Raw genomic sequence first — 17,437 nt, forward strand, 5'->3', positions numbered from 1 at the left:
CTCCTAAATCCTAAAGTAAATGACGGTTAACACCCAGGAAATATGTCTTCAGACCTTTTCATTGTGCATATGTACATAAGTTTATATTTCTTTATTAAGATGGATCCTGATAAATATCTCGTTACCTTTTTTTCACTTAGTATACTTAGAAATTTAAATATTTTACTTTGTTTTCTTGCAATACACATGTAGCAAGGATTTGGTCTGTTTTTAAAGACAAAACCATGATCCAAATTGGCCTTTGGACTTCCCCCTTCTGTTATGGTGAAGTTCCTAGGGACTGCTGTGGAGGGGGGCTGAACAAAACCGGCAGGCGTTGCTGATCATTGTAGTCGGAGTCATCAGTGCTTTGGCTGTCAGAAACTTGGAATTTTTTTGTGTGAGCTGTCGAAATTCTGAATAAACAAATACAAGTTCCTATTTATGGCATCAAGTCTTGTATCCAGTAATGAATTCTGTTCAACTTTTATCATCCTTACATGTTCATAGTTCTGAAATCTTGAGGATTTAGCACTATGAGGAAAATCTTACACATTCATGTATTTATATAAATTGCTAACTTCACGGGCTGTAATCATTTCATATTTGCTTTGTAGTAATTTCCTAAACAACACGTCTGTTATTGTCAACAGAATATTTATAAACGAAGTACGAGTTTCTGGATCATATTCTAAATGCTGACATTTTTTCATGTAGAACTCTTCGAATATAATATGCAGCAGAAGCAGTCTCAGATGCTGGAGATGCAGGTGGAGCTCGGCAGTGTGAAAGACAGAGCCGCAGAGCTGCAGGAGCAGCTGAGCGCTGAGGAAACGGCGGCCGCCGGGCTGAGGAGCGAGCTCGCGCAGACCAGACTGGAGCTGGAAGCGGCGCTGAGGGCTCAGCACACGCGCCTCGGGGAGCTGGAGGCGTGCAGGTGCGCCCGGCTTCTGGGCCGTGGGCCTGTGTTATAGTGGGGAGGGGGCTGCCCAGGCACGCCCGGCTCTCTGCGAGCCCACGGACCACGGCCCACCAGGCTCCTCTGTCCGTGGGGTTCTCCTGGCAAGGGTACTGGAGGGGGTTGCCATTTCCTTCTCCAGATCTTCCAGACCCAGGGAATGAACCCGGGTCTCCTGCACTGCAGGCAGACGCTTTACCATCTGAGCCACCAGGGAAGCCATTATTAGTGAAGGACTTGGAATGATTTTGTCACAGACACTGTGCAGATCTTACAAAAATGTGACATTATATATGACATATATAATGACACATGTATGTGGCACATATATGTGACACATTATATATGTCACGAAGCTGTTAGTTATACAAAAAACTACAGTGGAAAGGAAACACTACTATTTTTCTAAATGATAAACCAAGGATTAGGTATTGGCATATTCTCTTCAGGGCTTCAGTTCTGTTTGAGACTTGTTGTTGTATAAGATACATAAATTTGACCTTCATGTTACCATCAAGTAATGTGAAATGATATTTATGATCTCAATGGAATTCATGGTCTAGTTAGGTAAAATATGCAAAATTTTAGAAAGATAATGCTTTTAAAAAGGATAAATTTGTTGATGTAAATACTGTGATATTCTGTTTGCCAAGGGCTCATTACAAGTATAGTCATTGTTTTGAACAGTTTCACACACACACAAATGATTATTACATTCAGTAAAAGTTAACGGAAATCCTTATTCCATTCCAAACATTAAATTGTTTACAATGGTAAATAATAACTAATGGTTGTTATTACTAGAAACAGTTGGAAGTGAACCACAGTGAAAAGTCTTTAATCTTGATACGGTGTATATTTTTCTATTAGTTTATAATATGCCACCACGTTTCAGTGGAAGCTGTTCTCTCTCTCTTTCAATAGATACTTGGTCAGAGAGAGTAGTTTCATGACAAGCCATTTGTCTCTCTGATTTAGGTTGGAAGTTAAAGATAAAACAGATGAAGTTCATTTGCTTAATGACACGTTAGCCAGTGAACAGAAGAAATGCAGGGAGCTCCAGTGGGCTTTGGAGAAAGAGAAAGCCAAGCAGGGACGCAGTGAAGAGCGGGATAAAGAAGAACTTGAGGTACTGTTTCCTGCATCTTTAAATGCCCGCAGAAGAGAGACGCTCCTTTTCCTACAGTGTCTGCCTTACACTCTTCATCTGGCGGAATAAATTGTTTACTAAGTGTTGAACATTCTTATGATGCTATCCAAAGTATTACTAGAAATTGCTAATGGTATGATCCTTTTCTTCTTCTTCTTCACGCAAGGATGCATAGACTCCTCTGCTACAGCATGTGTTTTAGGAATTTGAATTCGTGTATATACGATTTGATAAACATGGCAGTTGTATCTCTTTAGCCCAGAAGTGGTTTCAGTTCCTATTTTCTCCTAGGAAAGGAGAGCAGTGGTACTTTTCTGGTAGCAAAAGCCCTTGCTACTGTATGTTATGAAAACTTACAATGAGTCCCTTGATGCCGGGCTCTCTTCCAGAGAGGCACACCCCAGCCTCGCACAGCTCACAGCAGGTCATACTACATGCAGTGCCATTTTAAGAGTTCCCCTTGAGCCCTTCTGTCTGTGTAATCCCAGTACTTGCTAGCTGTGTGCTAAAAAAAACTATGCAGCCAGAATTCCTCTGTGCTCAGTGACTCAGTTGTGTCCAGCTGTTCGCAAGCCCATCCGCTATAGCCTGCCAGGCTCTTCTGTCCGTGCGATTTCCCTGGGAAGAATACTGGAGTGGGTTGCCATTTCCTACTCCAGGGATCTTCTGACCCAGGAATCAAACCCACGTCTCTTGGGTCTCCCGCATTTGGCAGGCAGATTCCTTACCACTAGCGCCACCTGGGAAGCCCAACCAGAATTTCTACCCGGCTACATTTGTATTTTTTTTTTTTCTACGTTCCTCCATGGTAGCCACCAGGCATTGTGAGCTTTCTGCCTAGCAGGGACATGTTATTTCTTCAGATATCAATATTTTTTATCATTACAGATGTTTATAGATTTTTGAGTATTTTGTCTCCCTGCCTTCTCCATAAGCCCAATTATTTTTAGTTACGTGGTAACGTATGGGAAAATTCAAGGAGTTTCAGGAACTCCCACCACATTATATGATAAATACTTTTATTTTTAAAGGTTATTAATCTGCTTCATATTCCTTAACCAGATATGATTAATGTTGGGAGAGCAAAGTATTATTTAGCTTAACTCTCTTTTGTTGATATTCTTTGATGAAAATCAACTGGCTGTCCAAATAGTTTTATACTCTAACTACTGAAAATATGAGTTAGTAAAATGGGTAACCAGTTCTTGTACCAAATACTACCAACTTAGTATTAGTAAAAGCACAATTGGCACAATTGTATACTTATGAAGTATTTTTGCTAATATTAACATGAACAAATTCTCAAATTGAACTTTCTCCTACAAGGATCTGAAGTTTTCACTTGAGAGTCAGAAACAAAGAAATATCCAACTAAGTCAGCTTTTGGAACAACAGAAACAGCAACTGAATGAATCGCAGCAGAAGATGGAATCACAGAGAGCGCTGCACGATGCCCAGTTAGCTGAAGAACAAGGCCGCAACTTAGAGCTTCAAGTACTTCTTGAGTCTGAGAAAGTTCGGATTCGGGAAATGAGCAGTACCCTGGATCGGGAGCGGGAGTTACATGCACAGCTGCAGAGCAGCAATGACAGTGGGCAGCCTCGGCCACCCTTACCCTCAGAGGACCTCCTTAAAGAGCTGCAAAGACAGCTAGAGGAGAAACACAGTCGCATCGTAGAACTGTTAAATGAGACTGAGAAATATAAATTGGATTCTTTGCAAACAAGACAGCAGATGGAAAAGGATAGGCAGGTTCACAGGAAGACACTGCAGACAGAACAGGAGGCCAACACAGAGGGACAGAAGAAGATGCACGAGCTTCAGTCCAAGGTGGAAGACCTTCAGCGCCAACTGGAAGAGAAAAGGCAACAAGTTTATAAACTAGACCTGGAAGGAAAACGACTGCAAGGAATTATGCAGGAATTCCAGAAGCAAGAACTGGAACGAGAAGAAAAACGAGAAAGTAGAAGAATTCTGTACCAGAATCTTAATGAGGTAAATTGATGTTTTGTTTTAAAATATCTTTTAGAAAAATATTGCAGTCCTGTGATCATATAATTTTGATACTGGATTAAATGATGTACAATCATTTAAAAGTCTATAGAAGTTTATTTGGAATATAGACAGTAATTATGTTCCCTTAAGAAAGAATGTGATGTGCTATTCATGTTACAATTTTTGTTTTTCTTTTTCTGTCCAAAATTTCTAGCCAACCACATGGAGTTTAACCAATGACCGAACCAGAAATTGGGTTCTTCAGCAGAAAATGGGAGAGACAAAGGAATCAAGCTACCCTAAAATGATTGAAATGAATGGAGGAGGAACTGGCTATAATCATGAATTAGAAATAATCAGACAAAAACTTCAATGTGTGGCTTCGAAACTACAACATTTAGCCCAGAAAGCCTCCAATAGGTTAGAATTTTCTGCCTAACTTTTGGAAATGGCATTCTTAGGCAAGCTGGGCAGAGTCTGTCCCTCACTAGTAGCTAGCCCAGGATGGCAGAGTCTGTCCCTCACTAGTAGCTAGTATAATTTTAAAGTTAATGCATGCTTACATTAGAAGGTGATCTTTAACAGAACTCATATACCTGAAAACAATTCTTACAACACCCTGACTCAGGCAAAGAGAACACATAATATAAAGGAGAAAAAAGAGGTGAAGTAGCGTCACCTGACCTGTGATGTTTGTGTTAGTAACGCTGCTCCTTGAGTTGATATGTCTTGACTTTTTGCCCTTTTTTTCTTTATTGAAGACTACAGTTTGAAACAGCAGATGATGAAGATTTTGTTTGGGTTCAGGAAAATATTGATAGAATTGTTTTACAACTACAAAAATTAACTGGCCAGCCAGGGAAAGAGGTAAGACTTTTTAAAAACACTTTTTAAAGTATCGAGAGCAAAGCTATAATGAAAATTGCATGAATCTTTTGATACTGGCACTGCATTTTCTAAAAGAGTTTTTATCATTTCATTTATTTAAAATATGTTTGCCTTACCCAAACAGAAGATAGTGAAAGTTTGAGGGGAAGCAATATTATCATTATTGAAAAATTATAGTGACCTCCTACTTACATTATGAAGAGTTTCTCACAGCAGTAGTCTGCCTTTACCCTCACTGCTTGGTGAAACCACGCTCAGGATGCTGCCAATGTGCTCACAGTTGACTAATGTGGTAAATCTGTTCAGTCTCTGTAGTTCTTGGCTTCTTTGTAGCATTTGATACTTTTGACCTCTTCCATTTAAAATACCCTCTTTCCTTACCTTTTGTGTTAATATTCTCTCGTTTCTTCCATTTCTTTCATCATTCACCTTCATGAGTTCCTCTCCTTTCTATGCTCATCCATTGTTTTCCTCTTACTGTGAAAGCTCATTCATTCCCAAAGCCTGAATTCTAAGTAGACTTAATTATTGAACAAATACTTATATTGGGCACCTAGTGTGTGCCGGGTACTATATTGGGTTCTGAGGCTACGATGAACAAATCTGATAAAAACCTCACCCTTGTGTAGCTTGTCTTCTTGTGGACTGTGGTTCTAGTCTAGGCCTTTGTCCTGTGGTCCAGGTTTATATTTTCAGTTATTTATGCAACACCTTTCCTTATGTAAACGTACCCCGACAGTGACCTCTTTAGGGACCTCACAGGCACAGACCAGACTGAGCATCATCTTCCTTTCCTCCTTCCGGTCCTAATCCCACATTTCTGGTCATGATATCACCCAGCATAGAGAGTTGACAGTCACCACAGATGACATTCCTTTACTCTGACGTGCACACCCAAGCAGTCACTGGGTTCTGTGCCTTACGGTTCCTAAATGTCTGGCCCTGGGCCTTTAGTCATTGCCTGCATTCAGGCCTTCGGCATTCCTCACCTAGACTATGGGCAGTAACTTCCTGATGTCGCAGCTTGGCGCCACCGTCTGTCTTCTCTAATGTACTTTACTTTGCAGGGTACTGTCGAAGGACTCTTTGTCACACATAAATTTTGTCTATGGCATGCTCCAGCCTCAAGCCTCTCATTGCTCTTCACTACCTACATTTAGGTCTGTCATCCGTATAATGAAAGCAGCCTTTGCGGTTAGTCTTAATAAGCATGTCTGTAACTCCTTAAAGGTACACACTGTCACTCAAGCCTTGTGCCTTTACACTTGCGTTGTGTCTACTTAATATGCCCTCTTTCCTCCCTGGTGAAGTCCTGGTTATTACTCAAGACTCAGCACAAGCCATGGTTCTTCATGAAATCTGTTGTTCTCAGTGAGTTCACATTTTATATGCATTATTCACAAACATTTGTGCTCGTATTACCTTATGCCATTTTGTCTTTTAGCCTACCTTAATGTCCCCAGGTACTTCTTGTGGCTCATTAACTGAAAGACTACTAAGACAAAATACTGAGTTGATGGGACATATCAGCCAACTGACTGAAGAAAAGAATGATTTACGAAACATGCTTATGAAGCTGGAGGAGCAGATCAGGTGGTATCGACAGGCAGGAGCTGGCAGAGATCACGTACGTCTGTTTTTATCACAGCTGCATACTTAGCATCTGATGTGTAGTAGGATCACTAGAAAATTGTATAGGAATCATAGTCTCTGTTTATTTGTTGATTGATTGGGAATCTTCTCTGCCAGATTCTGGGTTGTATATGTTCAGAATGTCTAACCCACACCCAGCCTTGCACATGAGAAAACTGAGGTCAGTAGTCAAACCAAGACACATTTATCTTCAAAGCCGGGTAACTTCCTGCCTATGGGCCAGTTGCAGACACGTGTGAAGAAGTGTTCAAATGTGTGTTCTGCCTGTTCTTGTCAATTATTTATCACTCACTGTGTTCACAACTCAAGTGAAAATGCTATTAAATTTTGGATTTCAGTCTAATAAACTACTTCAGGAAATTATTTACATTTTTCCCATTTAAAAACTATAAAATATACATTGCCAGCTCTATTAGCATCAGTATGAAGACAGGAAAGACCTGTAAGACTGGCTTTGTGGTCAGACACAAACACATCCACACAGCTTCTGCAGAGACCTGCTTCCCTGTGTACATGCTGGATTTTCCCCCCACTTTTCCAGTGTACTACTTTTGGAGCAGGCTCAGCATTTGGACCCAGATGGTCCCTTTTGAAAGTCTGCCGCCCAGAACACAACAACAGAAAGAATTCTCTTGGCAGTCCAGTGGTTAGGACTCAGTGCTTTCCCTGCCATGGCCCAGGTTCAGTCCCTGGTCAGGACTCTTAAGGTCTCTCAAGCCCTGTGGTGCAGCCAAAAAAAAAGACTGTAGACTTTTTTAGTTCAATGCTCTATTAATCTAAACATCTCTGGGTCCGGGCTTTCATAGGGGTTTTTAGTTGTAAAGTTAATCTCCTCAGCACGGTCATAAACTTAAAAGTTAATGTTCTACTAGTCACTCTGGCGTGTTCAGCTCTTTGCGACCCCATGGACTGTAGCCCTCCAAGCTCCTCTGTCCATGGGATTCTCCAGGCAAGAATACTGCAGTTGCCATTCCCGTCTCAGGGGATCTTCCTGACTCAGGGATTGAACCCAGGTCTCCCGCATTGCAGGCATATTCTTTACCATCTGAGCCTCCTAATGTCAGTTGAGATTGGCTTTAAACTTCTCCATCTGAGGTTGGAAAGCTGAATACTACTCTATATCTCCCATAGGGATACCTTTAATAAATTAAATTCAGATTTTTCTTCAGAGACTTGTTCTTTAAAATCACATAAGTAGGCTCTGGCCTCTGCAGTCTTCTAGGTTTTCACTCAGTGGTGGCCCCAACATTGAAGCCATCATCACCTCAGAAAAAGAAGTCTGGAACAGAGAAAAACTGGCTCTCCAGAAATCCTTGAAGAGGGCAGAAGCTGAAGTGTACAAACTGAAAGCTGAGCTAAGGAATGAAGCTTTACTTCAGAATCTGAGCCCTGATTCCGAGCATGCCACTCTAAAGGTAGGAGACATCCTCCAGCTGAACATACGTTAAAGTCGGTCCTCTGCTTTTGCCTTATTTCATCTCTCACTGACCCTAATGGTCAGCCTAGAGAATTTCAGGTCACACTGAGGTGGTTTCTCTGGGTCTCTCAGGGTGTCATGAATGAGGTCTCTAGCTGGTCACACACAAAAAAAAAACTGTAGTAAAGCTTGCCCAGGATTGGGGCCAGATTAAGGTCACAGAGGCAGCACCCTGAGCTCATGGTCCCCATTCCCACAGTCTCATCCCTGATAGGCCAACAGAAGGTTAGCTTTTCAGCTCTATGGAGTTGAGGCTCTACTGCTGTCAATGTTAGAGGATCATGCTCTGTAATGACAAGCCCTCTGAATAGCCTCTCTCATGACTCATAATGAGTACTGTACTAACAGTACAGCTACCTTAATCAGCTAACTTAAAATCCAAGAAAAAGAAAGAAAATGTTTATAATATTTATTCCAACTATGGCGTGAATATAAGTTTATGACTCTTAAAAGAGACAGAAAACATTAACATTGAAAAAGTTAAATAAGTGATGATAATAAAAGTAGCTCTATACTATTTAAAAAAAAAAACTTTTTTTTTTGCTAAGACAAAAATATTGGCATTAAATATGGTTCAATTCAGTTCAGTTGCTCAGTTGTGTCCGACTCTTGTGACCCCATGAATCGCAGCACGCCAGGCCTCCCTGTCCATCACCAATTCCCAGAGTTTACCCAAACTCATGCCTATTGAGTCGGTGATGCCATCCAGCCATCTCATCCTCTGTCGTCCCCTCCTCCTCCTGCCCCCAATCCCTCCCAGCATCAGGCTCTTTTCCAGTGAGTCAGCTCTTCGCATCAGGTTGCCAAAGTATTGGAGTTTCAGCTTCAGCATCAGTCCTTCCAGTGAACACCCAGGACTGATCTCCTTTAGGATGGACTGGTAGGATCTCCTTGCAGTCCAGGGGACTCTCAAGAGTCTTCTCCAACACCACAGTTCAAAAGCATCAATTTTTCGGCGCTTAGCTTTCTTCACAGTCCAACTATAGGCTTTAAAAATAAAGTCTAGATTATCTTCCCCTCCAGAACAGTTTGAATAATGTCTTTCTTGTTTTTCTTCCCTTTAAACACAGAGAATTTATGGCAAATACCTGAGGGCAGAAAGTTTTCGGAAAGCTCTCATTTATCAGAAGAAATACCTGCTCCTGTTACTGGGCGGGTTCCAGGAGTGTGAGGAGGCCACCCTGGCCCTGCTGGCCCGCATGGGGGGACAGCCGGCCTTCACAGACCTGGAGGTGATCACCAACCGACCAAAGGGCTTCACCAGGTTTCGGTCAGCCGTCAGAGTGTCCATGGCAATTTCCAGGTGAAGTACTCAAAAGAAAAGGTGTTGAGTAGAAAAATGCATTTTCTGAGAAGATGCATTCTGAGAAACTAAGTGATTTTGAGTCCTCTCTCTCTGCTCTGCCTCCCGTGCGCCGTGTTCACCCAGTAGGAGTGACTTGCCGTCACTAAAACGCCTCCGTCTGTGCAGGTTCATCCTCGTCAGGGAGGGGCGCTTCCCCGACAGCCCTACGGAAAGGGCCCTCCCAGAGGCAGCCAGTGCTGAGAAATGACAGACTCAGCTGGAATATCCGGTCTGGGTGGTCCCTCTCTTCTCTTTTTTTAATCGAAATAAGCCCATGAACTAGTTCAGACATATAAAGAAATGAGATCATAAGGGAGAAAAATGTTTTTTGAAAAGTTAACCTCGGCTGACATACCTTCGTTTTCTTCACTACTACACAGCCCCTCCAGCAGCCCAGCTGTAGAAATCCGTGGCCTGTGTCTGTGTCGGACTCTGCTGGGGCGTTTGTTGCTGCTTTTCTGGCCCTTCCAAGCTAGGCACTCCCGTGCTCACTCTGTATGTGGCTGAGATAGAGCCAGGAACCTGACTACCTTGACGACCCAGCCTGCCGCCGCCCTCTCACCTGGCTGGGTACACCCAGACGCCTCGATACTTGGTTCTTGCTGCCCCTCCCTTTGCTTCTGTAGGAGCCAGACAGTCTCAGAGGACATTTTTTTTAAGTACTATCCAGTCCCATTGTATTCAGGTTACTGACAAGTACCCCAGAAGGCCACACAGGCAGAATAAGAGGTGGTATTAGTGTGTTTGTGTGCTGGGGACCGTGTGCTGTCTTTCAGCTCCTCACTGCCCTTCTCAGCTGGCCTCCGCACTGCCAGAGCCTTACAGCCTGCAGACTGTGTCCCCCAGATGGCTTCCTGTCTGGTTCTGTCGTTTCTCAGCACTGGCAGAAGAATTAAGAGGGTTGGAGAAAGCGAAGAGCTTTCCTTCCTTTCATGCTCTTCGTCACCTACAGCCTCTCCAGGGTTAAGTGCTGGGGGGTGCGTTGACAAAAAGACTCAATCCTCGAAGGCAGCTCAAGGCAGCTCACTTTCACTTGGGGCAGAGCAATATACAAGGAGCTCAGGAGGCTCCAGGTGAGAAGTCACAGGAGCTAGCTGTCCATCCAGGCCTCACAGATTCGGGAAGGCTCCTTGAGAGCCAGTTATCGCTGAAGGACTTCACACTGTCACTGTCTTCTACTTGTTCTCTTGTATGTTCCTTGTGTTTTGACTGTCCTAAAAACCGAGCCTTGGAACTAGTTGGATAAGAAACCAGAATTGGTGCTCATGAGCTCTTGGGGCCGGAATGGGGCAGGCAGCAACTTGCTACAGCTGGGTTGTGACATAGCCACCCCCGTTCCTTTTGAAGCCAGCACTGTATTTCATCCCTGACTACACGGCCTCACTCCTCTTGCTTCCCAGCTCGCGCTCACTGCCGATTTAAGGATCTTTCTGTTCTCTTTCCATCCTCTGCCCTTAGTCTCCATTCTTTCCTCCTCTTTTCATTTTTCTTCGCCCTTTCTTTGCCCACCCAGGTGCCCTTTCCTGTTACATTTGCTCTTCGTCTCTGTGTCCCATGTACCTCTAAAGCCAGAACGTGGTACTGGCCACAGGAGACCTCTGTGCCTCATGGGAAAAGCCCCATTCTGTTTCAGTTCGTTTTATCACAAACCAGGGGATATTTGCGTAATGTTAGCTGCGTGATTATATTTAAATTTTTTCTGCATGAATATTTAAATATATGACTTGAATTCTGTAGAAAGTGTGTGTCTATACTCTTTACACTATAGATGTTCTGTGAAATTTTCCGTTGGAATCTTTTTTAGAATGAAATTTTTGGTTCGACGGTGGCATCGAGTCACAAGTTCTGGTTCCATCAACATGAACAGGGATGGCTTTGGATTGAATCCAGGTGAAGTCAAAATAGAATTTTTTCTTATGTTGGTGATTTCTCTAAAATTACTGCATATGTAATATCTTCCAAATAATGTGTTCTGGGACCTGTGTTGGCCAAAGACAGAGCCTTTATAGCCAACAAAGCTGAGGACCTTGCTCTTCTGAAGAGTAGTAAAAGAGCTGATTTTTATGGCAGACTTAGTTCACACTAGGCCCCGCTTTTTTCCATGTACTCTCACAATTCTGTGATGTAAGCACAGTTACGGATGAAAAGCTGAAGCACAGAAAGCGTTTGTCATTTGCCACAAATTACCCGGTAGGAAATGGTGGCCAGCATCGAGCCCTGGCAGTCGGCTCCAGAGCCCACTCCTTGTTCAACTGCATTTAAGGCTCTGGTTCGAGATAGGATTGCTCTTACTCTATTATGTGGAAGTTTCAATTTGAAGTTTTCACAATTTAGCAATATTAAACAGGTTTCTGAGTTTATCAATAGGTGATATAAAAGTTAAAATTCCTTCTCTCTATACTCAAACACTAGGGCTTCAGCATTTCAGGCAAAAGGAGGAGATCAGAAGCTGGGGAGTACACAGAGCTACAGACACACAGCGTAACTGACATGTACTGGTGGTAAACCACCTTTTCCTCTTCTGTGCAGAGACAGAAGGAATATATTTGGTACTCAAAATGAAGTGTTCTTGAAACATGCATCCTGGTGGCTCAGTGGTAAAGAATCTCCCTACTAAAGCAGGAGACGCGGGTTCAATCCCTGGGTAGGAAGATCCCCTGGAGAAGGGAATGGCAACCCCCTCCAGTATTCTTGTTTGGAGAATTACATGGACAGAGGAGCCTGGAGGGCTACAGTCCATAGAGTCACAAAGAGTCAGACACCACTGAGCACATATGCATACATTCTTACACTGAAACAGCTGAAATTTGAACCATAATGAATTCTGTGTTGTAAGTTAGCATCTCTTTGTTCCAGTTTTTTCCAATGAAAATCAGTAGAATAAAGTGATAAAAGGACTTAATATATATTAATAACATTAATAGTCTAATATTTTTAATCCACATTGCCTTTTCTCTCATAACACACACACTCAAGACACTCCTCACTCAGAGTAAGAAAATAAAATACTCAATTTTCTTAGAGGTATAGTTCCAGATTATCAGAAATTCTAATATTCAAAGGTAAAAAAAATAACCTATAGTTTCTCTAGCAATTTCTCTTGCTATTTCTGTAGCAAGAATAATTGAAAATGATTATAAATAGGAGATAGTATAGAGTAGTATAATCAGTCTTTTGAACCTTACGTGTTTTGTAGAAATTTTTCAAGGGCTTGGTATTTTTCTTCTCTTTACAAGGTACATTTTGGATTACTTTAGGTGCAGAAAAGACTGACACATTTTATCATTCTTCTGGCGGGCTGGAGCTCTATGGAGAACCGAGACATACTGCATATCGCTCAAGATCAGATCTGGACTATCCAAGGTCTCCTTTACCGTTTCAAAATAGGTAAGAGTTTAATAAAATCTATACTAATGTTGTTGTTATTGTTCAGTCACTAAGTCATGTCCAACTCTCTGCGGCTTCATAGACTGTAGCACACTAGGCTTCCCTGTCGTCCACTATCTCCTGGAGTTTGCTCAAACTCATGTCCATTGAGTCGGTGATGCCATCCAACCACCTCATCCTCTGTCACCCCATTATCCTCCTGCCCCCCAATCTTTCCCAGCATCAGGGTCTTTTCCAATGAGTCAGCTCTTTGCATCAGGTGGCCAAAGTATTGGTGCTTCAGCTTCAGCATCAGTCCTTACACTAAATTAACAGAGAATGAAGGACACTGTTGGGGCTTTGACCTCTTTGCAATGAAATAGCTAAACATGTCTTTAGTTATAGATTGTTTACATAATCTAATGACCAGAACCAAAAATAGTTATTGAATTTGTGACTGGTTTCCAGGGGTAGAGCAAACAGCTGATGAAGCGTTATTCAGTATATGTGCTGTGGCTACACATTAAGAAAGGCATGAACTGGCATTGAGTCTTTGGAATTATGAAAAAAAATCTCTGAAGTTTGCAGGACAAGATGCATTTATACATATGCAGCCTTCATTGATGTTCCCTGCAACAGCAGTGGGCTGGACACTCTTTTGATGACTTAGTGACTGCTTTGAATTTATTGACAAGTTTTTTCCTTAACACAAGGCAGACTCAGAGGTGGGGGGATATATATAGATTGGGGAGTATACATGTGGTCTGCCTTTTGAGGGCAGGGTGGAGGTAGGTTGGTGAGTTCCTTGCTTTCTTTCTGGATAATTTGGATTCATCTTCATATTTTTAATCTCATAGGTACCCAGGCCTTCCAGCTGATTTAAACCCTGGTTCCTTAGCATGTTCTCAGCTTCAGAATTATGACCCTGACAGAGCCCTGACAGATTACATCACTCGGCTAGAGGCGCTGCAAAGACGACTTGGGACTGTACAGTCAGGTACCCTAGCTTAACCAAGTATTGGCAGCACCACAGCGCTAGATAGGCCGGGAACTCTTCCTCTTTTTGAAATTCTTTGACTTTCCTCATTAGATTAATCAAATTTTGTAGTTCAGTAAATGAGTTATCAGGCTACACTTTAGGAATTTAAGACAAAAGAGGATTTATCACCCTGGATCCCACTCTGCCCCCCAAAAATCCCTGCTCGTCTCATTGGGATTAGGTGAAATGCACGATGAGCACTGGTGTGCAGATACTCTGAAGCTTCCAGAGTAATCGGTTCTGAGGCATTCGGATAAGGTATAGGGAGGTGAGAGGAAGACGCGGGCTCTTTAATCACTTGGTGCAGTTATAATCTTTGTTCCAACCTTGTGCTTTTATGTATGATCCGAGGAACCCATCCCAGTCCAGAGACTGTAAGGATGACCTTTTATTTTTTCTCCTCAAAAACATACACAAAAAATTTCATTCTTAAAAATGGATTGTGAGAGAAACCTCTTTCCCTCTCTTCAGTTCACCCCTGATTCAAAGGTTTTGAATTATTTTAACTTAATGACCTTTAAGTCAACTTTCACACACACACACACAACTATTATTAGAGACCCTTTTTTCTGCTATTCCCACAAAATAGATAGGACTCATCACCGGTTATTTTTAGTAGTTTATCTCTTCATACAAGAAATCGTCTAACTCAAACAACTTGTTGCTATAGGAAACTTTTATCATCACGGCTGGACTTTGTTGGCTTGAGCATCTAAATTTCACAAGATGTTAAAGAGCAAAATGTTCTATAGAACATTCAGTCCACAGGGCACTTTACAGAAAATCTTTAATGTTAATCTCACTTAGCATGCTATGGAGCCAGCCACAGATTGTTTTAAATACATATATTCAAAATCTCTTCTTAAAAAATCAGGTTTGAATAAAACTTCTTTAGGAGAAAACAAAGCATTGTTTTAAATGATAGGGAATAATCTTCTGCCCATCATGAACTAGTCAGTCTAAGTCACAGTCTGATTTGAAATCATTGAACTGTCCTGTTCCTGTCTTATAGGTTCAACTCAGTTTCATGCTGGCATGAGAAGATAATCCTTTGAAACATCTGAATTGATTTTAAACAGATTTCCTTTTGTAAATCAGTGGTTCTTTTGTGCTTTTGTATTGTGGATATTCAATGGGACCAATGCAAACACAGCTTATGATTGTATACAGAGCCCTTGCCAGCACATGAAAACAAACTGGAATTTGTACATATAAGCACTGTGTATGTATTCATGCACAATAATCATTCAATTACATGTATATTTGTGGAATGCTAATTTAAATGATTAAATTATAAACATTGTGTTATTTATCTCATGGGTGAAAAGATTAAACTTTTGGCATTATGATACAGTTGAATGTGTAGCTTGAGGTGTCCTGCACTTTTCTTATAAGGCTACTGAAGTTACATGTTTCTGCCTAATATATTTGCTACTGGTGATGAAGACAGATAATATCACTTGTAGAGACCTATTTTTGTATAATGGTAGAAGTTTTGAATTTTATGGGGTATTTTGTCAAGTACTGAAATAAAAATGACTTCACTGTTTTAACTGCACTGTATTTGAGCCCTCTTCATTTTTTTTTATAATTTAACATTTTATTACATTTTTATTAAAATTATATTTACAGCACATGGTCACTTCTACAAATTATAATGTTCACAAGAGCTTAGGATGCAAAGCTAATGTTGCCCCATCCTTCTTGCTCCAACCTTAGACTCAAGGATAGTTTTTGATATTTCTAATTCTTTTGATAGACAACAATTACAGCTACAGTATTTGCTAATACCTTTAGTTCTGGACATATCACCTCTCTATATATTGTACTCAGTATGGTCTATTGACTCTCCAATAAGACAGTTAACCTTTAATTTTCTAACACTGGGCTTCCTTTCCTTTCAATATAGATATTATAGCTAATTATTTTTTTTCGTCTGCTGTGATTTTTTTTTTTATAACTTTAGAGACCATCTTAAACCTGTTTTTTTTCTTCCAAGTTTTCATAGTAACTTTTGATTTTCCAGTTCAAAAGATGAGAATATTAAGGTTCCCCCTCTCACTCCCCTGAAATCTCTTGAAGCCAAACTTTCCTGTCACAGTGCCAAAGGGGTTAATTTCTCCATGTATCTTACAATCAGCACCATATCTGCTATGTTTTTGTCCATAGCTTGACTTTAAAAATTGAAAATAAACAAAGCATCTCTAGCCTCAAAGCTATAGAAATGCTCTTCTATGTCTTTCCATAAATACTAGGATCTCACTTCTTTAAGCCCATTTTTATGTTATTTTATTTTTTCTCTATGCTTTCACTGTCCAGGTTCTAGGACCAATTCCTGGTCAGAGAACTAAGACCCTGCAAGCTCCAAGGTGCAGCCAAAAAGAACCTTCTTCATTTTTAATGAGCCTTAGTTTTCAGTACATGTCTTACTCTGTCCAGGCTGCTATAACAAAATACCGTAGCGTGGGTGATTTATTCACCAATAGAAATGTATCTCTCACAGTTCTGAAGGTTAGAAAGTCCAAGATCAAAGCACCAGCAGATTTGAGCAGATTTGCTATCTGCTGAGAGTCTGTTTTCCTAATTTTGTAGACTGTCATTTTCTGTGTCCTCACATGGCAGAGGGGCAAGGGTAATCTCTAAAGTCTCTCTTATGAGGGCACTAATCCCACTCCTGAGAGCTCCACCCCCTTGACCTCATCACCTCCCCCACTTACAAATATCAACAAACTGGGGGTTCACTTTCAGCATACAAACCTGGAGAGACACAAGCATTCAGCCTATGGTAGTACCTATCACCTTATTATTTATCTCAAATATGCAGGATTTAGAGACTCAGAAAGTTGTCCTAATTTTAGAATTAAACATTACCGGGATTTTCCTTTCCCCACTCGAGGAAGAGTTTTCCTTATGTGTCTTTGTATCAACTTTAAGTCTACATACAGTGTCATTTAGAAGCCAAATGGATATTTTTGTGATTAATCCATATTTACCTAATGGATTTACCATATTTACACAATATTTTACACATATTTACACAAATTTACCGTATTTACATTGGTCCATATTTACCATATATAAATTTAGGGTTATTTGTATCCAGAGGTGTTTCCTCAAAGCCATGCCCAGAGATGATGCAAAATCTTTAACTTTATTAAGCATAGTGCAGCAGTTAAGCAGCATTCATGCTGTCCAATTCAAAGACGCTCTCATAGAGGTAATCAAGATCTCAATGTTATTTCTTTAAACTAGTCCTCCCTGATAACGTGGCTACCACTAAAACAGCAAGAAGAGTAGTATCTGATACTTACCTTCCAGAGGCTTTTGTCTTAACATTAGATAGTTTACAATTTATACCAAGACAAACAGGCAATCTACATTCTTGGAAATTTCAAATTACCTAAATTTTCCATATTAGCAGCTAAGCTCCAATAAAGTGTTCTAGAAGTTACAAATGTATTCTAAAACAGTTGGAGAGAGGAGCTCATGGGTAAAACCTTTTTTAAGCTAAGCACAGCTTTCCATTCAAGGTGATTCCACTCTAAGGGAGAATGAGAAAAGAGTGAGTGGGTACTCTGATCAGTTTC

The 17,437-nt window shown here is 41.0% G+C and overlaps 1 protein-coding gene across 9 annotated transcripts in view; it reads left to right on the forward strand.

Moving 5' to 3' along the window:
* AKAP9 (A-kinase anchoring protein 9) overlaps positions 1–15,408 on the forward strand; it is a 162,655-nt gene extending 147,247 nt beyond the window's left edge. For 5 of the 9 annotated variants that reach the window (XM_043462561.1, XM_043462564.1, XM_043462568.1 and 2 more), the window contains 12 exons: positions 697–916; positions 1,916–2,066; positions 3,414–4,082; positions 4,297–4,502; positions 4,844–4,949; positions 6,415–6,597; positions 7,838–8,038; positions 9,171–9,403; positions 11,250–11,335; positions 12,682–12,832; positions 13,669–13,808; positions 14,863–15,408. In XM_043462561.1, the coding sequence (XP_043318496.1) occupies positions 697–916; positions 1,916–2,066; positions 3,414–4,082; positions 4,297–4,502; positions 4,844–4,949; positions 6,415–6,597; positions 7,838–8,038; positions 9,171–9,403; positions 11,250–11,335; positions 12,682–12,832; positions 13,669–13,808; positions 14,863–14,897 (2,381 nt within the window). In that variant the 3' untranslated portion in view covers positions 14,898–15,408. The remainder of the gene's footprint in view (positions 1–696; positions 917–1,915; positions 2,067–3,413; positions 4,083–4,296; positions 4,503–4,843; positions 4,950–6,414; positions 6,598–7,837; positions 8,039–9,170; positions 9,404–11,249; positions 11,336–12,681; positions 12,833–13,668; positions 13,809–14,862) is intronic. The other 4 variants (XM_043462563.1, XM_043462565.1, XM_043462569.1 and 1 more) reach the window with 1 other exon arrangement.
* The last annotated feature ends 2,029 nt before the right edge of the window (positions 15,409–17,437 follow it).

The sequence above is a fragment of the Cervus canadensis genome, chromosome 3 (assembly GCF_019320065.1).
Source record: "Cervus canadensis isolate Bull #8, Minnesota chromosome 3, ASM1932006v1, whole genome shotgun sequence".
NCBI lineage: Eukaryota > Metazoa > Chordata > Mammalia > Artiodactyla > Cervidae > Cervus > Cervus canadensis.